The sequence below is a fragment of the Kogia breviceps genome, chromosome 1 (assembly GCF_026419965.1).
Source record: "Kogia breviceps isolate mKogBre1 chromosome 1, mKogBre1 haplotype 1, whole genome shotgun sequence".
Classification (NCBI taxonomy): Eukaryota; Metazoa; Chordata; class Mammalia; order Artiodactyla; family Physeteridae; genus Kogia; species Kogia breviceps.
In genome coordinates, this window is record NC_081310.1 from 21290716 (window position 1) to 21311437 (window position 20722).

At 39.1% G+C, this 20722-nt stretch overlaps 1 protein-coding gene across 2 annotated transcripts in view; it reads left to right on the forward strand.

Moving 5' to 3' along the window:
* Positions 1 to 6415, forward strand: part of FBXO28 (F-box protein 28) — a 30196-nt gene extending 23781 nt beyond the window's left edge. For both annotated transcript variants that reach the window (XM_059069477.2, XM_067028298.1), the window contains one exon: positions 1735 to 6415. In XM_059069477.2, the coding sequence (XP_058925460.1) occupies positions 1735 to 2129 (395 nt within the window). In that variant the 3' untranslated portion in view covers positions 2130 to 6415. The remainder of the gene's footprint in view (positions 1 to 1734) is intronic.
* Positions 6416 to 20722: the final 14307 nt, after the last annotated feature.

Sequence of the window (20722 nt, forward strand, 5' to 3'; positions counted from 1 at the left end):
TATCTTTTGTTTATAATACGTTCAGTTTATCATAATGTTCATACATAGATTTGTAACTTGCTCCCCCCCACCCCCCGCACTTAACTGTGTATCTTGAACTTTTTGGGTCTGTAACTGTATCTGCGACATAATTTTTAATGACAGATTGGGCTACAGACCATAATTTATGTAGCTGATCCACTGCTGTTAAGCACATTTGTTTCCAGATTTTCAGTATTTGAACTACACTCTGAAGAACAATCTTGTGGCTAAATCTTTGTACATATCCACAACTTATAACTTGGCATAAATTTATTAGAGCAAACTGCTGAGTGAAAAGCTATATATATGTGAATGTTTTTTGATGTTTCTGACTAGTCAGTATTCATTATCCTGTAACGGAATCAAATATACCAGACAAAACCCAAAAAATTCTTCATGGAAATAACCAGTTAATTATTTCAGCCCCTGGAGTATCTGGCTGCTACTTTAGAAGACAGGGTGCATAAGGCTGTTTTGAACATTGTCGGATCCTAGAGATTTGTGTCCTTATCTACTGAAAGAATGAATTGTTCAGTATCTTCAACTCTTGCAAATATTTTAAATCTGGGAACAAATTTTTAGTAAAATATTTTATTCATATTAGTTAGCTCCCTGGAGTACTCGGTGGGTAACTGAGTGGCTGTCTGTGATTTAATAAGAAAGCTTTTACAGCATCTCAGCATTAACACATCTCTTATTGAGTACCTGTTATGCGCACAGCACTGTACTGTGTCCTGTGGGGACTAAAATGAGGTATAATACATGGTGTCTTCTCTCAAGAATCTTATTATTTCAGAAGGTAAGACATATCCAGACTCAAATTATCGTAGGCAAGAGAAGTAGTAAAGCAGTGTCCATTAACATGTCAAATGAGTAGTAGAGAGAATCTTAAGGAAGATAAAATAATTGTTGGCTGGTCTGATTGAGACTTCACAAGAGGTGAGAATTGATCTGAGCCTTGTTAGTTGGCTAAAGGTAAGCAGAGAGAGAAGGAAGAATGCATCAGCCAAGGAAATTATTCTGAGTATTTAAATGTATAAGGAGAAAATTAGCAAGATGGGTTTTAGGGTGTGGATGGATCCATCTGGTCCTTTTAGAAAAGCTTCAGGGGATAGGGTTTTTAAAAAGTAGGTTATTAGTTTAAAATAATGATTTTTATGCCCATGTTACATTCTGTCATTCCTAAAACAGAATAGTTCCAAAGCCTTCCTACACCATGTCAGAAGTTCTTCCTGATCATCACATGTGATGTAACCCACTTTTTGATGGTGTCCCTGTTGTTTGGCTAATGTTGAAGCCTTTGCATATAACTAAGTGCAGAGGATTTGCGAACATGATAGGTCTGTACTTCTAACTCAGATGTGTATGTTTGCTTGTGTGAAATAATTCAACTCTAATTTTACTACTTATATTTTCTTACTAGGTCCTAAAAATGCTTTATAATATTTTAAATCCAAGTTTATGCCATTAAATGTCCATCTCCATTTGCTTGCATTCCACATGTTGCCACATGAACATGAGAATCAGAATTCAAACTCATTTATAGTTAAGACAAAGTGTCTCACTAATCCATTAGGTCAGGTAGATTGCAAGGAAGAAATTAGCAGAAGTGATATTATAGAGGATATTCTATTTTTGAGTAAGTGTAATTAATGAAGTATTACTGGTAGTGAGACATTTTAAGTGACTGACCATTTTACTATTTCTCCACAGTTCCAGGGCCTTCTGCAGCCCTGACAACAATGCAACTCTTCTCCAAGCAAAACCCTTCAAGACAAGAGGTTACCAAACTCCAGCAGCAGGTTAAGACAAATGGTGCTGGGGTGACTGTTCTCAGGCGTGAAATTTCTGAGCTTCGCACCAAAGTGCAAGAACAGCAGAAACAGCTTCAAGACCAGGACCAGAAACTGCTAGAGCAGACCCAGATCATAGGTGAACAGAACGCACGGTTGGCAGAGCTGGAACGCAAGCTGCGAGAAGTAATGGAAAGTGCAGTAGGAGACTCCTCAGGGTCTGGGCAGAATGAAGAGTCTCCTCGGAAACGCAAAAAGGCCGCAGAAGCCATAGACTCTCTTAGGAAATCCAAACGTCTCCGGAATAGAAAGTAAACCAGAATGCGCTTCTAGCTCCAGAGGAAGCCCTGACTTCGTAGCTTGAGCAGTTCTGCATATCAGGACACTGTGAGCAACGTGGTGTCCCTTAGCTCTAGGCTTTCAGAACACAACGTAAACTTGAACTCTCATGGTTGGGACAGTCTTTTCCCGCTTCTCCTGGTTGAACTGATGCACAGAATCCTTTTATTTTGCAATAGATTTGTACTAACCAGACCTATCCTATCATGTTTTGAGAAGTTAACTTTATTTCTGTGCAGATAATGTTTAAAGCAAGTTTATTTGTTTCTGCATATATGCACATTACATAAGGATCTTAAACCAGTCTTGACAGACTAGAAGTTTAATACATAAAATGTCCTGTTCACTTGAAAGAAAAGACCTACTTTTTAAATGGACAGTATCTTGTTTTTTTAAAAAAAGTTGACTTTTTGTTATAAGTGACCTTTGTCTGGAATGTCTGAAAAGTAGTAAATGCTTTTTGGTATTGAAGTAATGGGTAACTAAAACGGACTTCCATAGTATTGGCTGTAGAAGGGGCCTCTACAGTATTGACTATATATTTTTATAAACTACTGGCAAGGGACTTACCCAGTTGTTATATACATGTTTTTGGTTCACTTTTGGGGCCATGTCCTACATTTGCATGGATGGATGCATGCATTGCCTAGTCAACTCACTTAAAAAGCTCTTGCACTGGTATTTATCTTGAACCTCTATACTTCTCCACTTTTTAGAGCAGCGTCTTAGTTCATTTAAGCGCTTAACATCTTCCACCACAACAGCTTGCCTCTGGGGGCGGGGTGGTATTTGTATGTCCATTTGTCCTCCAGTTTTACAAGAATAAGAGAGTATTAAAGCCCATTGCTTTATTCTCTCTAGGGTTCAGGTACACTGGCTAAGGCAGAACCCCAAATTCTCTACATTGATGTCAGACTTCTGGCAACTAGTACTCTTCCTTACTTACTCACCACTGTGTATGCTTATTGATCAAATGTGGTCATGACCAGTGGTATAAGTAGGGAACCCAACCTGTGGGATGCAGTTTTGCCATTGAAAGAAAGTTCAGTGAAGAGAATTATACTATGAAAAAGCATTTTGATCATTTCATTTCTGGGGAATGACCTGAGGGAAGCTTTTTAATATTAATTTCAAGCTTTCCTTATCCTGCAACTTTAAACAAAAGCTTTAATTTCGTTTGCACTCCTGTTTTGAGCTTGTAACTGGAAAAGCATGTCTTGCACTGTTCAACCTTCTAAGTGGTCACTTTAACAACCTCCAAATTGTGTACAGTGGTTATTTTCCCCGGTTGTATATTTTTGAAACAGTCAACTATTACTGTCCTAGTTTTATTTTAATGTACTAAATTATGTAGTCATTATTTGCCTGTTAAGTTCTTTTAAACAACTGTTGCCTTGGGCTTCAGTTATTTAAGGTAAACTTAGGTGTAGTATAGAATACTATCCCTTTCCAGGTGGGAGTTTGACACCTGTATAAAACCTAAGGTTTTGGTAAGTACCTTAGTTGAATAAAAGCACAAGGTCACTACCTTTTTTTATCTGTCCAACATGACATGGTTATGCATCCTTGAGATTAATCTCACCAAATGAAACTTTTTCTTATCAATTTTTAACATTGTCCTTACATAATATTGTCCTTAGATTTTGATCAATTCTTTGTCTAACTTTGAAACTCCATTTACAATGTAGTATGTTTTCAATGAAAAACCATAAAATAACATCCAAGTGTTTCATGGTTTGTTGGGAAGGTAATTTTAAAATAAACAATTTCCAAAAAACATTTGTCAGCCAAGGTCATCCATAAAAGTCCCTGTCTGGAACTCATTTTCTCAGCAGGTCTCATTTGTTTAATCATAGGATTTAGCCATATTGTCACAGCTTTGGAGGAGGCCTGCTGGAGTGCTCATGGCCTTTAATAGTCTGCTTTCCTGGTAATAGGAAGACTTGTAAGTAACAGAGTACATGTTTACAGGCTTACAAAGGGATACAGCCTCAGATGATCTTTTTAATAGTTGTTAATGAATTATTTAAAGTTCCCTGGGTCTCTTAAAACTACATCTGGACACCCTAAATGTATCTGTAGTCTTAGTTAACATGAGTATTTGGCTTCCATAATAAGCACTCACTATTAAAAGATTTTCTGTTTCAAAATCCAAATCTCTACAGTATACACTTGTAGTCATCTGCCCATAAGGTTAATGAGTTGCACTTGTTAATGCACGAATGTGGCATAACAGTAGGAGATAAAGCACGACAGTTCAGTTTGTTTTAAGTCTTAAATCTTAACTACTAGCTAAAACATGTTAGGATGTTGCCTTGGCCCATTTGATAGCTGTTATACTTGCATTTGGGTAGTATAACGGTATTTAAGTTTCACCAAATCACAAAATATTTCCTTCACCTAGAACTGACATATGTTACAGGAAAATTGTAAAGTAGCCTCCCAAGAGAGAACCCATCCTGCCCTGGATTATAGGTCAGTAATTTAAATGCTGTATGTTAATATTGTGTTGTCCTAGAACAACATTTTATATAAAGTATTCCTGTCACCTTCCTTGGCTGTCTTTCAGAGGAGATTTCCCTAATAAGTCGTCCCACTTACAAATTGATTATGGTACAGTACTATTAACAGATACAATGTGGAAGGGCCTATGTAAGAAATGGAGAGGACTGCCTCCTGCTCACCCCCAACAGGATCCTCAGCTTATCTCCCACGTGGACTTGGCTTGGCTTTCACATATTCTGAATTATGTATTATTTTAGAACATGAGGATATAGAACCTGGTTTTTTTGTTTGTTTGTTTGTTTTGAGCTCCTCTTGATGTACAGAGCCTGGAAATAATGGGGCAAACACAAATGTAATCAGAGTAATCATACTGTTTTAAAAACTTGGGGTGCCATCAGATCTAAAGCCACTGGTTTTGGAAGCAACTTTTTTTTTGTAAAACGTGTTTTTGGAGTACTGAACTTCACAGGGGCTTGCCTTAATCTCTACTTAGTAGTTTTCAAATGTACGCGCTATTATTCTACTTGTTAAAATGTTAAAATAGTCTATGTAGCCCCTAAGGTGGGTAGAACAGAGTATAAGTAATGCCTAAATAAATAAGCTAAAAGGTGTCACTACAGCTGGATTTTTGAGCGAAAATGGACATATGAACATAGGCTATGTGTAATAAAAATAATGGCACCTTAAGATTGCACTATTTTATGCATTATTTTATATGCCATTTCATAGCCTGCACTTTAATCTCCAAAGAAACAATGTATGATGTCCCAGTTCCTTATTACTAACAAACTTTTTCCTAAGACAGGGCACTTAATTCTATTTTACTATACTGAAGTAGTTTCTTGGAGGTAGATTTCCTCTTTTGAGTTCTCTATTTCCTTAGCCATAATATTTTCTAGGATCTAGGAACTCCCTATCTTGTCTATTTCCAACAGTATATAATTTTAATTTAATGTAATGTAAAATCTCATACTTGGTGATCAGCACATTCTTATATCCTGCTCTAGCAAAATGAGTACCCATTTTTTAACACTTACCAAACCTTCTAAAAATAATCATATGCTGTAAGTAAGATTTGAAGCCAGGGATAAAGGCATTCTCGAAGGAAATGCCATGTGTGATGCAGTCTCTTGGAAATGGCAGTTTCTAGTGTAAAATACAATTTGATACGCCATTCAATGATTTGACTTGGGATCGGAATTCCTTTAACTAGTCCTCAAAAAGTTAATGAGTAAAGAACTACTTTAAAATAACAAACTTCTATAGCCTGCCATCTGAGGTGAATTATTTTCAAGAAATCCTATATAATCTAAAAAATGAAACTAGCAATTAGTTGACTGCTGCCTACCATGATTTTATTTTTAATAGCAATACATTTATATTTGTGGTAAACACTATAGGCTTAAGTAATGGCCTTTTCCAGCTTCCTAAGAATCTTTGTTAAATTTCTGAAATTGAAACATTAAATTGAAATTTTTCCTGTTGTGTCTGAAGAGAACCATGGAATTTAGAAGCATATTGGTAATCTATTAGGTCCATTGCCAAAGTATACATCAAAGCGATACCAAAAGTTTAGACGTGTTTAAAAGTACTTTATGTGGTACCATGTCTGTTTACTTAAGGTCATGAGCAACAATAAATTACAATAGTTTACCTTCTGGAATTTTAATTGTTATAACCTAATTCAATTACTGGAAAGTGAAAAACACCTCCCGGGCACACGACAGGGTACGTAAATAAATGTGTTTTTACCAGTGTTACTTGTTTTCTTTGTATTTCATGCACAAAGATTATGGAGCTCTTCGTCTAACAAATGCCATGCTAATAGCTACCACCTCTTAAAGCAGTGTATTGTGTTAGTTTAATCCTCATAGCCACTTTATAAAGCAGGTTTTACTCTCTATAAGGAAGTTAAACTCAGGTTAAGCAACATATCCAGAATGTTATACAAGTGAGTGCCTAAGTGGGATTTGAACCCAGACCTACCTGCCTCCAAATCTTATGTATTTCTGCTACACTCTACTACATTCTAAAACAGCTGGGACCTATGAGACTCTAGATTACATTAATTCTTTAAGCTCAATAAATATATAGATGAACATTTCATACATCTACCAGAAGCAGTCTATGCCAAAAATCACTAATGTTAAGAGTAACGTACAGAGCTTAAAATCATGAAGACTAGGCTTGAAGGAGGCAACTTTTGTCCTAAAGTTCTTTGACAATGGATTTACACTAGGCATACAGGTAAAATATTTTTAAGGTTTCTAAGAACCTGTAGTCTTAAATAGGCAGTCCTGGCAAGAGATGTAGCTGGAGGCCACTAGCACACGTCCGTAGTTGCCTTACTATAATGTTGGCTACCAGTCAATACAAAAGTAGTGACCACTAATTCTCTTGTCCTGCCGGGGAAGAATACTCGTTCTCTTCTAGTTCTCTTTTCAAAATTCCTTCCAGCTCCAAGACTATTCAAAATTTCAATGCAATAAAATTATACAAATCTATTTCATCTCTGTTTCATAAAGATGTAACTGATAGGGAATTACTGGAAATGAAATTTTCTGAGGAAGAACACACTCTTCTTTGATACATACTTTACCCACTTTGTTTACAACTTAGAAGAGAGATCACAGATGAATTTATGCTGAAAGATGAGGGTGACAGCCGTGGTATCAGTTACCCCAACACCATCACTGCAATCTAGTCATCTAGATATCACAGAAACATAGGGACTTCCCTGGTGTCTCAGTGGTTAAGAATCCACTTGCCAATGCAGGGGACACGGGTTCGAGCCCTGGTCTGGGAAGAGCCACATGCCGCAGAGCAACTAAGCCCGTGTGCCACAATTACTGAGCCTGGGCTCTAGAGCCCATGAGCCACAACCTCTGAAGCCCGGGCGCTTAGAGCCTGTGCTCCGCAACAAGAGAATCCACTGCAATGAGAAGCCCGTGCTCCACAACGAAGAGTAGCCCCTGCTCGCCGCAACTAGAGAAAGCCCGCACACGGCAAAGATGACCCAACGCAGCCAAAAATAAATATTTTTTAAAATAATAAAAAAAAAGATATCACAGAAACCTAGAAAAATAAAAACAGCTGCTGTACCTCCCAGTCTTCAAAGGGTAGACCAGGGTGGAGATCTTTATTCCTATTTCCTTCAGATGGTTCAGTTGCTATGCAAAAAACACATTGTTGGGAAACCAAGAATCTTTACCAATATTGTTGCTTTAAAAGTAAAAGGATGGGCTTCCCTGGTGGTACAGTGGTTAAGAATCCTCCTGCCAATGCAGGGGACACGGGTTTGAGCCCTGGTCCGGGAAGATCCCACATGCTGAGGAGCAACTAACCCCGTGCACCACAACTACTGAGCCTGCGCTCTACACCCCGTGAGCCACAGCTACTGAAGCTTGTGTGCACTAGAGCCTGTGCTCCGGAACAAGAGAAGTCACAACAATGAGAAGCCCGCACACCGCAGCAAAGAGTAGCCCCCAGTCACCTCAACTAGAGAAAGCCCATGCACAGCAATGAAGACCCAACAGAGCCAAAAATAAATTAATTAATTAACTAATTTTTTTTAAAAAGCTACACACCATTTTCTCCATTCATGTGTATGGTTGGCTTCACACAGATGATAAAACTACTTCACCCTGGGCTTCCCTGATGGCGCAGTGGTTGAGAGTCCGCCTGCCGATGCAGGGGACGCAGGTTCGTGTCCCGGTCCAGGAAGATTCCACATGCCGTGGAGCGGCTGGGCCCATGAGCCATGGCCGCTGAGCCTGCGCATCCGGAGCCTGTGCTCCGCAACGGGAGAGGCCACAGCAGAGAGAGGCCCGCGTACCGCAAAAAAAAAAAAAAAAAACACAAAAACTACTTCACCCTATGAACTGTTCTGTCACCAGTTCGTGGTGTTTACTGGGTCTTAAGCCCTGCCTTCGCCACAGTGCAAGTTCCTTCCAGATCATTCCCTCTTCCATTTGGGATTTGGAGCCAGACATCCTTGGTTGCTTCTTAGCGTCTGCCACTATGTAAGCTGTGTGATCTAAGATACATCACTTACCCTCTCCAGGTGCTAACTTCCTCATACGTAGAACACAGGGAGTATGTGACATATCTCTCATCAGAAGTCTGAAGTCCAGGACCTTTCTTTCTTGCCTTTGCCCTTTGCGCCTCTTCCAAATCATGACTTTGCTTTTGCATAAGCCGTAGCTGCTGGAGGATGCAAGAGTCATCAGAGCGTAACCGCTTTTGGATGAGCTGGACGTGGAAGGGTGCTGACGGGAGCAGATTACGTTTTCTTCGATAACTGTCATTTACACTGTTCTGCTGAATTGTACTGCCCCTGACTCAGATGAAGTCTCAAGCGGAGCCCAGAGCCTTTCAGTTTCTCTTGGTCACTAACCAAATTAATTCCCTTTATGTGGGTATTTAAAACTGCAGTCTGATCCAAATAAACATGATATTGTCTCACTGGACTAAAAGCTTCTTTGCTCTTTCTACTGGTCAGGCCTGATTTAGGCTTAGATGTTTACAATGGAGAAGGGCCGGGAGGAGGATGTCTTCTGTTTCTTCTCTCTTCCTGGCTTTTCCTCTGCCCCCTCTTGCAGGACTCTGTGGCATCTAACTTAGGGGAGAGGAGGGTGGGGAGATGGAGGGGTGGTGATATGATTTTTTAAAAAAGGACAGAGTCCCACATTACTGGTACAATTTTCCTCTGCCATGCCAGCAACCATGAAGGTGCAAATCCAGCCCTTGTCAAATGGTGGTAATCTGGCTCACCTCGCCTGATTCACTTCCTGGCAAAGCCACAACCTGCAGAGACCCTCTGTCCACAGACAGCTCCCGAGTACCTCTCACCTTTAGGCACTGTCAGCCTCAAGCCGGAGACCAGCCTCGTGTGTCCCCAGACACAAAAGTCAAGTTCTAGCGTTGGTTCCATGAAACCCTCCTCACTTGGCCAGGATTAACGAAGCGTGCAGAGAAGAGACGCCCAGCCCACCACCAACTCACTCTAAAGAAATTCTATTACCTTCCTCTTTTTTTCCCAATGATTTAATTGTTTTTCTTTATTTTATTTTATTTTTTTGGCCACGCCATGCAGCTCATGGGATCTTAGTTCCCAGACCAGGGATTGAGCCCCAGCCCCCAGCAGTGAAAGCGCCAAGTCCTAACAACTGGACCGCCAGGCAATTCCCCTCTATTACCTTTCAGGATTAGTCTCTTGGATTCTTCTTACACTTCAGAGGGGTGATAAGCTAATAACAGCAAAATATATTCATCATCTTTGAGCATGACCTACATGGCACATCTGACCCCCTTCTGTTCACAGATTTGGAGCCTCTGATAAAACTCTTAAACAAAAGGAAAAGCCAAATTTGTATCCAGCTTTCATATATTTAGGATTATACTTCTAAACTTGCTGCCTAGAGGTGTTCTCACAAAACCTATCACACATTCCACAAGTTTGAATTCCCTCTCTCTGATTTCACATCTGCAGGTGAGCAGAGAGACTTGACATTGATTCCTGCATACACTGAAAATGCATATGTATTTTTCTGTGGCACTATCAGGAAGCAAAGGTGTCTGGCTCCTTTCAGCAGAAACAAGTGAAAGCCCACGTGAGTGGGAGGCAGAGTCATGCTTGCAGGGCTTTCTCATAAGATTCCCTCCTGACACACTGATTTTTTTGCTTTAACTTACAGCCCGTGTCTCTTCAATGCCTCTAGGGTTGACAGAAAGAAATACATTTGGGAAATATGATGGCCTTTTCCACCAGTCTGCTCCTTCAGCAATTTTGCCACAAGAGTAGTTTCTTCTAAAGTGTTTGTCTACAGAAAAGTATCACTTTACCCCTATTTTCCAAAAAGTGACATAGGTGAAAGAAGACACAAGCAACTCTGTTCTGTATCTTCTGTAGTGTGCATGGACCCATCATAGGTCAGCATTTTTTGCATATAGTAACATCACTTCAAAGGCCAACCTGAACTGGTTGTACACTTTTCTTTTTTTTGTTTGTTTTTGTTTTGTTTTTTGCGTTTAAAAATATAATTTTAATTTATTTTTTAAATTAATTTTTATTGGAGTATAGTTGCTTTACAGTGTTGTATTAGCTTCTATTTACAGCAAAGTGAATCAGCTATACGTATACATATATCCCCTCTTTTCTGGATTCCCTTTGCATTTAGGTTGTACACTTTTTTTTTTTTTTTTTGCGGTACGCGGGCCTCTCACTGCTGTGGCCTCTCCCGTTGCGGAGCACAGGCTCCGGACGCGCAGGCTCAGTGGCCATGGCTCATGGGCCCAGCCGCTCCGCGGCACTTGGGATCCTCCCGGACCAGAGCAGAAACCCGCGTCCCCTGCATGGGCAGGCGGACTCTCAACCACTGCGTCACCAGGGAAGCCCTGTACACTTTTCTTATTTGCAAACTCGTTCTTATTGCTGAATCAAAGTTTATGCTAAAACATTTTCAGACTCACTTCGGAGAGATTAGCAGCAGATGACAGATTGGTGCCTGTAGTAGTACTTTCTAGCGCAAACTCCCCGGCTGGATGTTTTAAAGAACAGAAATTTACTGTGTCACAGTTGTAGAGGCTAGCAGCATGAAATCAAGCTGTTGGTAGGGCTGGTTCTTTTGCTCTGAGGGAAGGGTTTGCTCTAGAAATCTCTCCTCAGCTTGTAGATGGCCATCTTCATGTTCACACAGCATTCTCCCTGTATCTCCTCATTTTTCTTCATTAAATACAGAAACCTTTGTTCTTTGTATCATATCATCTCTATTTATCTATAAATTCAACATTTTTTTTCTGCCGGTTGAAATCTAATGTTGAGCCTCTCTAGTGCATTTTTCATTTTAGTTCTTGTGCTTTTCTACTCCACAACTTCCCTTTGGTTCTTTTTTGTAATTTCTATCTCTTCATTTATATTCCCTATTTGATGAGACACTTTCATCATACCTCCCTTTTCCTCTTTAAGCACGGTTTTCTTTAGTTCCTTGAGCATATTTATTGTCACAGCTGTGAGGTGTCATTCAGTCTGAAATCTGGGCCCTCTCACAAGCAATTTCTGTCATCTGCTTTTTCCCCATATATGGATCACAATTTCCTGTTTCTTTGCATGCCTTGTTTTTTGTTGTTGTTGTTGTTTTGTTTTGTTTCCTGAAAAATGGGCTGTTCAGATAATATTTTGTAGCAACTTTCAATACTTATGTCTCCTCCCCCTGTCGCTCAGGGTTGGCTGTGGTCTCTGTTTGCTTGTTTATTTGTTAAGTGACTTGGCTGGGCTGTTTTAGTGAATTCTATTTCCCCTGGTGAACAACATCAAGGCCTTCACAATGATGGGGAAATAGAATTCAGTCTGCTAGCCTCTAGAACTGTGAGGCAGCAAATTTCTGTTCTTTAAAACATCCAGTCGGTGAGTTTGCGCTAGAAACTACTACTACAGGCACCAATCTGTCATCTGCTGCTAACCTCTCCGAAGTGAGTCTGAAAATGTTTTAGCATAAACTTTGATTCAGCAATAAGAATGAGTTTGCAAATAAGAAAAGTGTACAACCTAAATGCAAAGGAAATCCAAAAAGTTGCTTTATGATGTTGTATTAGCTTCTACTTACAGCAGAGTGAATCAGCTATACGTATACATATATCCCCTCTTTTTTGGATTTCCCTGATCTGTTAAGATGTTTGCTTCTGTTTGTGTTACACCCAGCTGTTAGGTCTCTCTAATTGCTGGCTGATAGCTCTATTATTTTTGGCAGTGTCCTTGAGCATAAGTTGCTCCACAATCTGATCCAGTTAAATTTGAGTCCCCTTCCAGGGATACAAGCAAACTGAAGTGAGGATAAATGAGGGCCTAGTATTCTGTCTGCCACAACTGTTGTAGAGCCTCCACTCTATGAGATGGCTGAGTGGGTGAATGGACCCTTCACTTCCTGGCTACATTCTCCTGGAATTTAGCCTCTGCAACGTGGAACTGAGGTGAGGGGCTTGAGGTGGAAGCATGAGAAATGCTGGCAAATCTGCCCGTCCTGCGAAGACACCATAGCCCTTGACTGGGAGCCGGGGGAATAGGGAGCCTTATCTTCTTGGCCACAGCTACCTGGAGAGCAGCATCTGTTATGCTGAGCTTGGGTTAAGGGGAGAAAGAGCAGGTCATGGTTCAGGTGCCACAGACATTTGTTGTTCTTACTGAGATTTAGTAGACTTTCTTGAATAAATATTTCATTTGCTGTACACCCTTAGGGCACCTTCCAGAGACTTTAAATAGCTGTTGTGTTCTAAAACTTTCACAAGTTATAGTTGTTTTGCTGGAAAGGAGAGCTTCTAAAATAGTATCTTATTGTGGATTTTAATTGCCTGTCCTTGATATGTAATAAGGTTGAACATTTTTCACCTCATCTTGGGTCATTTGTGCTAGTTTATGCCTGTTTGCCCTCAGATCCATTCCTCGTGTTTTCCTGCAATGCACTGCAGAGGGGCTCACCCCTGTGGGCTCCCATGTCAGCTGGATTCTGGCTGAATTTGGCTAATAGTGTCCCCCCCACTGTGGAGGACACTTGAAGGCAGGAGAGTGAAGCCAGGGATTTCTCCCCTCCCTTCTTTACCCTGGGCTTCGCCTGCTGTGGTTGTGACTTGAGTTCTTCCCAGACATGCCCACGGCGATTTCAGCTCTCATTGGATAATGTTGCCTTCTGGGGTCCTAGAACATTTTCTCCGACATTTGTCGGCCCAGCTGAGGGGATGAGAGTGGTTTCCCACATTGTCCTCACTATCCCATTTGCCTCTCAACTCCTCCGTCACCTGTATAACTAGTGCCTTGCATTAAATTCCCTCTGCTGTAAGTACTTGATGCGGTGTCTGTTTTTCAGGTTAGAGTCTGACTGATACACCATTAATGCTTCCTTTTCTGTTAAATTATTTATTTTTTCTTTTTTTTCAATAGTTTGCCCTCCTTTTCTTTTTAATTCTTAAGAGTTCTTTATATATTTTGAATACTACTCATTTATTGATTGTATGTGTTGGAAAAACATACAATCAATAAATGTATGTATTTATACATTTATACATACAAACTCTTCTCTGTTTATGGTTTGTCTTTTCACGTTTTTTTTTGTTGTTGTCTATATTGGGTCTTCATTTCTGTGTGCGGGCTTTCTCTAGTTGTGGTGAACGGGGCTGCTCTTCGTTGTAGTGCGTGGGCTTCTCATTGCAGTGGCTTCTCTTGTTGCAGAGCACGGGCTCTAGGCGCGTGGGCTTCAGTAGTTGTGGCATGCAGGCTCAGTAGTTGTGGCTCACTAACTCTAGAGTGCAGGCTCAGTAGTTGTGGCTCACAGGCTTAGTTGCTCCACAACCTATGGGATCTTCCCGGACCAGGGATTGAACCCGTGTCCCCTGCATTGACAGGCTGATTCTTAACCACTGCACCACCAAGGAAATCCTGTCTTTTCACTCTTTATGATGACTTTTGATGAACAGTTTCTACAGTTAATGAAGTAGTCTACTTTCAAAATATGTTTTCTTGATGGTTTGTGCCTTTTGTGTCTTCTTTTAAGAAACCACTTTTCTAAACTTCCCTAAATAATATTTTCTTCCTAATTCAAAATCTTCTTAGTTTAACCTTCCACACTTAAGTCTATAAGATACGTTGAACTAATTTTAGTGTAAAATATGAGGTGGGTTCAATCTCATGTTTTCTCATATTGATAACCAATTATCCAGGCACCATTTTTATTGAAAATCTTCCCTTTTCCTCACTGATCTTATATTTCTATATACTGATAGGATTTATTTCTGCACCCTCTATTCTGTCCCATTATTATATTATTTATCCCTGAATTAATACTATACTATCTATATTATACTACACTGTATTATTAATATGTTATCTTAAATTATATATTAAAGCTTTATAAGAATTTTTTTATCTGGTGAACTAAGTCCACTTACCTTGTTCTTTTATTGATATGCCTTGGCTATTCTTGACCCTTTTACTGTTCAATATAATTTTTTATTTTATTTTTTTTTTTGTGGTACGCGGGCCTCTCACTGTTGTGGCCTCTCCCGTTGCGGAGCACAGGCTCCGGAAGCACAGGCTCAGCGACCATGGCTCACGGGCCCAGCCGCTCCGCGGCATGTGGGATCTTCCCAGACCGGGGCATGAACCCGTGTCCCCTGAATCGGCAGGCAGACTCGCAACCACTGCACCACCAGGGAAGCCCCTCTTCAATATAAATTTAAAATCAGCTTATCAAGTTCCACCAAAACCCATTTGAATTTTTATTAAAATACATTGAATTTGTAGATCAATTGTAGGAGTGGGGAGAATTGACACCTTTGTGGTATTTAGTCTTTCAATCCATAGACATGGTTTATTTCACAATTTATTTAAGTCTTTTATGTCTTTCAATAAAGTGTTATTATTTTCTTTTGAAGATCTTACACATCTTTTGTTAGATTTGTTTCTAGGTACTTTTTTAATGTTATCATAAATGTATCTTTCGGGTTTCCCTGGTGGTGCAGTGGTTAAGAATCTGCCTGCCAATTCAGGGGACACAGGTTCGAGCCCTGGTCTGGGAAGATCCCACAGGCTGCGAAACAGCTAAGCCCATGCGCCACAGCTACTGAGCCTGCGCTCTAGAGCCCGCAAGCCACAACTACTGAAGCCCACGTGCCACAACTACTGAAGCCCGTGCGCCTAGAGCCCATGCTCCGCAACAAGAGAAGCCACCATAATGAGAAGCCCACACACCGCAACGCAGAGTAGCCCCTGCTCGCCGCAACTAGAGAAAGCCCGCGTGTAGCAACGAAGACCCAACGCAGCCAAAAATAAATAAAAATAAATTTATTTTTAAAAATAATAATAAATAAACAAATGTATCTTTCTATTTGATTGCATTACTTAACTGATTGTTACTGGTGTATAAAAACACAAAAGATATGAAGGGAGTCAAAAGGTATAAGCTTCCAGTTATAAAAGAAATGTCATTGGAATGTAATGTACAGTATGGTGATAATAGCCAATAATACTGTAATGTATATTTGAAAGTTGCTAAGAGAGCAAAGTTCTCATCACAGGAAAAAAAATTCTGTAATTATGTATGGGGACGGATGCTAACTAGACATACTGTGGTGATCATTTTGCAATGTATACAAATATTGAATCATTATGTGGTACACCTGAAGCTAATATAATGTTACATGTCAATTATACTTCAAAAAACATGAAAGATCTTTGTACATTGATTTTCCATCTACCAACCTTGCTAAATTCTCTTATTTTATTTGAATAACTCAATTAGATTGGTTTTTCTATATAGATATTGCCAATAAATATGAATTGTATCAAATTTTTCCTTCTTCTTTTGAGATAATCATATAGTTTCCTCCTTTAATCAGCTTGTCTACCTTTCTTGCATTCCAGGTAAGTTGAGAGAAGACAGGAAAAAGGCATGACTGCCGAGCTTTCTTGGTATAATCAGAGAGACTGAAGTCTCATAGGGAGGCCCTGCTTTTGGCATGATGCTGAAGCAAAAGATTAGCAGTCATTAGGGGAAATATGTAAATCCAATGGGCCTGAGGAAAAACACACAGAATCTTGTACAACCAACTCCTTAGGGATGATGAAATCAGCTGAGATATCATCCCTCCAAAGAAGTGAGGTCCAAAAGCCTTGTGAAGGCTATGGCTGGAAGAAACTTGGAGTCTGGGAAGATGGGCGTGATGTTTAGACTCAGACTGGAGAGCACTGTGGGACTAAAGATATCATCAGTAAACAGGAGAACACGATGCGCCCAAATTGAGCAGGTCCAGACACACTGAGTGAGGCCAGCAGAGCAAAGAATGGAACAGGCAGGGTGTAGTTTTGCCCCCAGCATTCAAAGTCAGTTTTAGTTATAGATGAATGTGTGAACTGCTGTAACTGTCAATTTATATGTGCTAGTTTACCAATTAAGTAACAGATTACAAAATAAGTAAGAAATGATATTTATTGGCAATTAACTACTGACTTGAAGGGTTGTCTTTGTTATTTACTGTCAAAGAATGGATGACCTAAAGTTATTATTATGACTAAGGTTCACTTGAAGGGAATAAAGAATGTCTTCTGTAATTATTCTTCTACAAATTAAAGTTGGCAAATCTACCCACAGGCTAATACCTCTTAATACCATTATTAGATCTCAGCTGTGTCATTGTCAAAATACAGTTGACCCTTGAACAACATGGAGGTTAGAGGTGCTAACCTTCCGTGCAATTGAAAACTCATGTATAACGTTATAGTTGGCCCTCTGTATCCCTGGTTCCTCATCCTTGGATTCAGCCAGTTGTGGATTGTGTAGTACTGTAGTATGTATTTATTGAAAAAAATCCATGCATAAGTGGACCAGTGCAGTTCAAGCCCATGTTGTTCAAGGGTCAGCTGTAGTCTTAAAAAATGAATTGCTGAAATTAGAACACTCCCTCACACCACATACAAAAATAAACTCAAAATAGTTTAAAGATCTAAATATAAGACAAGACCTAAATATAAGACCATAAAACTCCCAGAAGAGAACATAGGCAAAACATTCTCTGACGTAGATCATAGCAATATTTTCTTAGATCAGTCTCCCAAAGCAAATTTTAAAAAAGCAAAAATAAACAAATGGGACCTAATCAAACTTAAAAGCTTTTGTACAGCAAAGGAAACCATCAATAAAACAAAAAGACGACCTATGGAATGGGAGAAAATATTTGCAAATGATACGACCGACAAGGGGTTAATTTCCAAAATATACATACAGCTCATAAAACTCAATATCAAAAAGAGCAAACAACCCAATCAAAAAATAGGCAGAAGACCTAAATAGACATTTCTCCAGAGAAGACATGCAGAAGACCAACAGGCACATGAAAAAATGCTCAATGTTGCTAGTTATTAGAGAGAGGAATCACTTCACACCAGTCAGAATGGCCATCATCAAAAAGTCTACAAACAATAAATGCTGGAGACGGTGTAGAGAAAAGGGAACCCTCCTACACTGTTGGTGGGAATGTAAATTGATGCAGCAACTCTGGAAAACTGTATGGGGCTCCTTTAAAAACTAAAAATAGAGCTACCATATGATCTGGCAATCCCACTCCTGGGCACATATCCAGAAAAGATGAAAACTCTAATTCAAAAAGATATATATATATACTGCAATGTTCACAGCAGCACTATTTATAATAGCCAAGAAACGGAAGCTACTTAAGTATCCAACAAGAGATAAATGAATAAACAAGATGTGGTACATATATACAATGGAATATTACTCAGCCATAAAAAGGAATGAAATTGAGTCATTTGTAGAGATGTGGATGGACCTAGAGACTGTCATACAGAGTGAAGTAAGTCAGAGAGAGAAAAACAGATGTTGTATATTAACACATATATGTGGAATCTAGAAAAATGGTATGGATGATCCTATTTGCAAAGCAGAAATAGAGACACAGACATAGAGAACAAATCTATGGATACCAAGGGGGAAGGGGGTGGGAGGAATTGGGAGATTGGGATTGACACATATACACTATTGATACTATGTATAAAATAAATAGCTAATGAGAACATACCGTATAGCACAGGTGCTATACCTGTATAGCATATATACAGTGCATATATATATATATATATATATATATATATATATATAGTGCATACCGTATATGCACTGTGCTGATCTGAATGGGAAGGAAGTCCAAAAGGGAAGGGATATATGTATGTGTACAGCTGACTCATTTTGCTGTGCAGTAGAAACTAATACAACATTGTTAAGCAACTATACTCCAATAAAAATTAATTTAAAAATAAAATAATCAAAAGTTGATCCAGAAAGTTGGACCTCACCAAGGTAGAGCTGCAGATCCAAGTTTCCCAAGTGTGAAATAGACAAGAAGACTTGCCATTCAATTTTTTTCTTTCTGTATAGGATTTGTTGGGAAGACAAAGAAGAAGTGATTGGTGCCATATACAGGTAAGGATACAAGACTGGCACTTGTCTTATCTTAGGAGAACACAATCGGAAAGGATCTTAAAGATTATTTAACCAGGAGTTCCTAACCTGAACTCAGAAAACTAAGTTGTGATAGGCTTCAAAAAGTATGTAAATACTACCTGCTCCCCAAAATTGTATACAACATTTTGTGTACCTGTGTTTCTCTGGAAAGAAGATAGTTTTCATAATATTCTCTAAGGGTTTGTAACCTCCAAAGGTATTAAGTATAATTTAATTAACCATTAATACTATGATCTGATTACTCAGGTAAGAATGTTATTTGCTTTTCCTTCCCAAAGTTTCTTGTTCATTACAACTCAAATAAACAAACAAATAAAAAATAAAAGATATGTTTGAAGTTGAGGGGGAAAAAAAAAGATACATGTACCCCAATGTTCACAGCAGCACTGTTTATAATAGCCAAGACATGGAAGCAACCTAAGTATCCATCAACAGATAAATGGATAAACAAGATGTAGTATATATATGTAATGGAATATTACTCAGCCGTAAATAAGAATGAAATATTGCCATTTGGTGCAACATCGACGGACCTAGAGATTATCATACTAACTGAAGTCAGAAAGAGAAAGACAAATATTATATGATATCACTTGTATGTGGAATCTCAAAAATAGATTCATAAACAGAAACAGACTCATTAATAAAACAGAAACAGACTCATAGACATAGAAAATAAACTTATAGTTACCAAAGGGGAAGGAGAGGGGGAGGATAAATTAGGAGTATGGGATTAACAGATACGACTATATATAAAATAGATAAGCAACAAGAATTTACACAGGGAACTATACTCAATATCTTGTAATAATCTATAATGGAAAATAATCTGAAAATATATTTATATATATAACTGAATTATTTTGCTGTATACCTGAAACTAACAATATTGCAAATCAATTATACCTCAATTTTTAAAAAATGAATTGCCCATTCAAAAATTTTAAAAAATGGAAAATGAAAAATCCACATGGAAGAACACCTTGATTTCCAAAGTATGACTGCCCTCTTCTGAAAACTACATTGTCTGATATTTCCCAATATCATCAGGAACTACTGGGATTCACCCACAGCTTTTTTTCCTTTTTTAAAAAATTTACTTACTTTTGGTTGTGTTGGGTCTTCGTTGCTGTGTGTGGGCTTTCTCCAGTTGCAGAGAGCAGGGGCTACTCTTCGTTGCGGTGCATGGGCTTCTCATTGCGGTGGCTTCTCTTGTTGCAGAGCACGGGCTCTAGGCACGCAGGCTCAGTAGTTGTGGCACACGGGCTTAGTTGCTCCTTGGCATGTGGAATCTTCCCGGACCAGGGCTCGAACCCGTGTCCCCTGCACTGGCAGGTGGATTCTTAATCACTGCACCACCAGGGAAGTCCTCACCCACAGCTTTTAACAGCAGACTGGATAGTGCCTTTCCAGAATAACTGGTATGATTGCTTCAAGTTAAACTACCTGGCAGGAGCAAGGAAAAGATATGAAAGATAACACATTAAGAACTTTTAAAAGTCCACACTAAAGAAACATGCCTACGTGTAATGAAAATACTTGTCTTGTAATCCCCACAAAAATCCTGTAGCCGAATTCTTTTCCTTTTCTTTAGAATGTCAAAATCCACATTCAATTCAAATGTAAAAGATGAAAAGGATTAAGTGAAAACTTTCCCTCCCAACCCTTTCCCCTAGATTCCCACTTACTCTCTTACAATAATAATCATTTCTTGGTTGTCTTTCTAAACCTATATTGTCTTTTTAAACCATATCCAAGGAAACACATATTATATATGTATTGTGTATGATATATACTCCACGCCCCAGCCCATACCCAGTGTTTCGCATTTAACAGTACATTTTGGAGATCAATTTGTATTGACATAAAGACCTTCCTCATTTTTTTTTTTTTACTGTGGCATAGCATGACACTGTAAGGTTAATCTCATGTGCCATTATGTGTTTGTTTTAGTTTGTCTGAGGTTTTTTTTTCCCCCTGGTATGAAACGCTAACAGATATGGACTTCAAAAAAAACAAAAACAAAAACAACTGTAACCA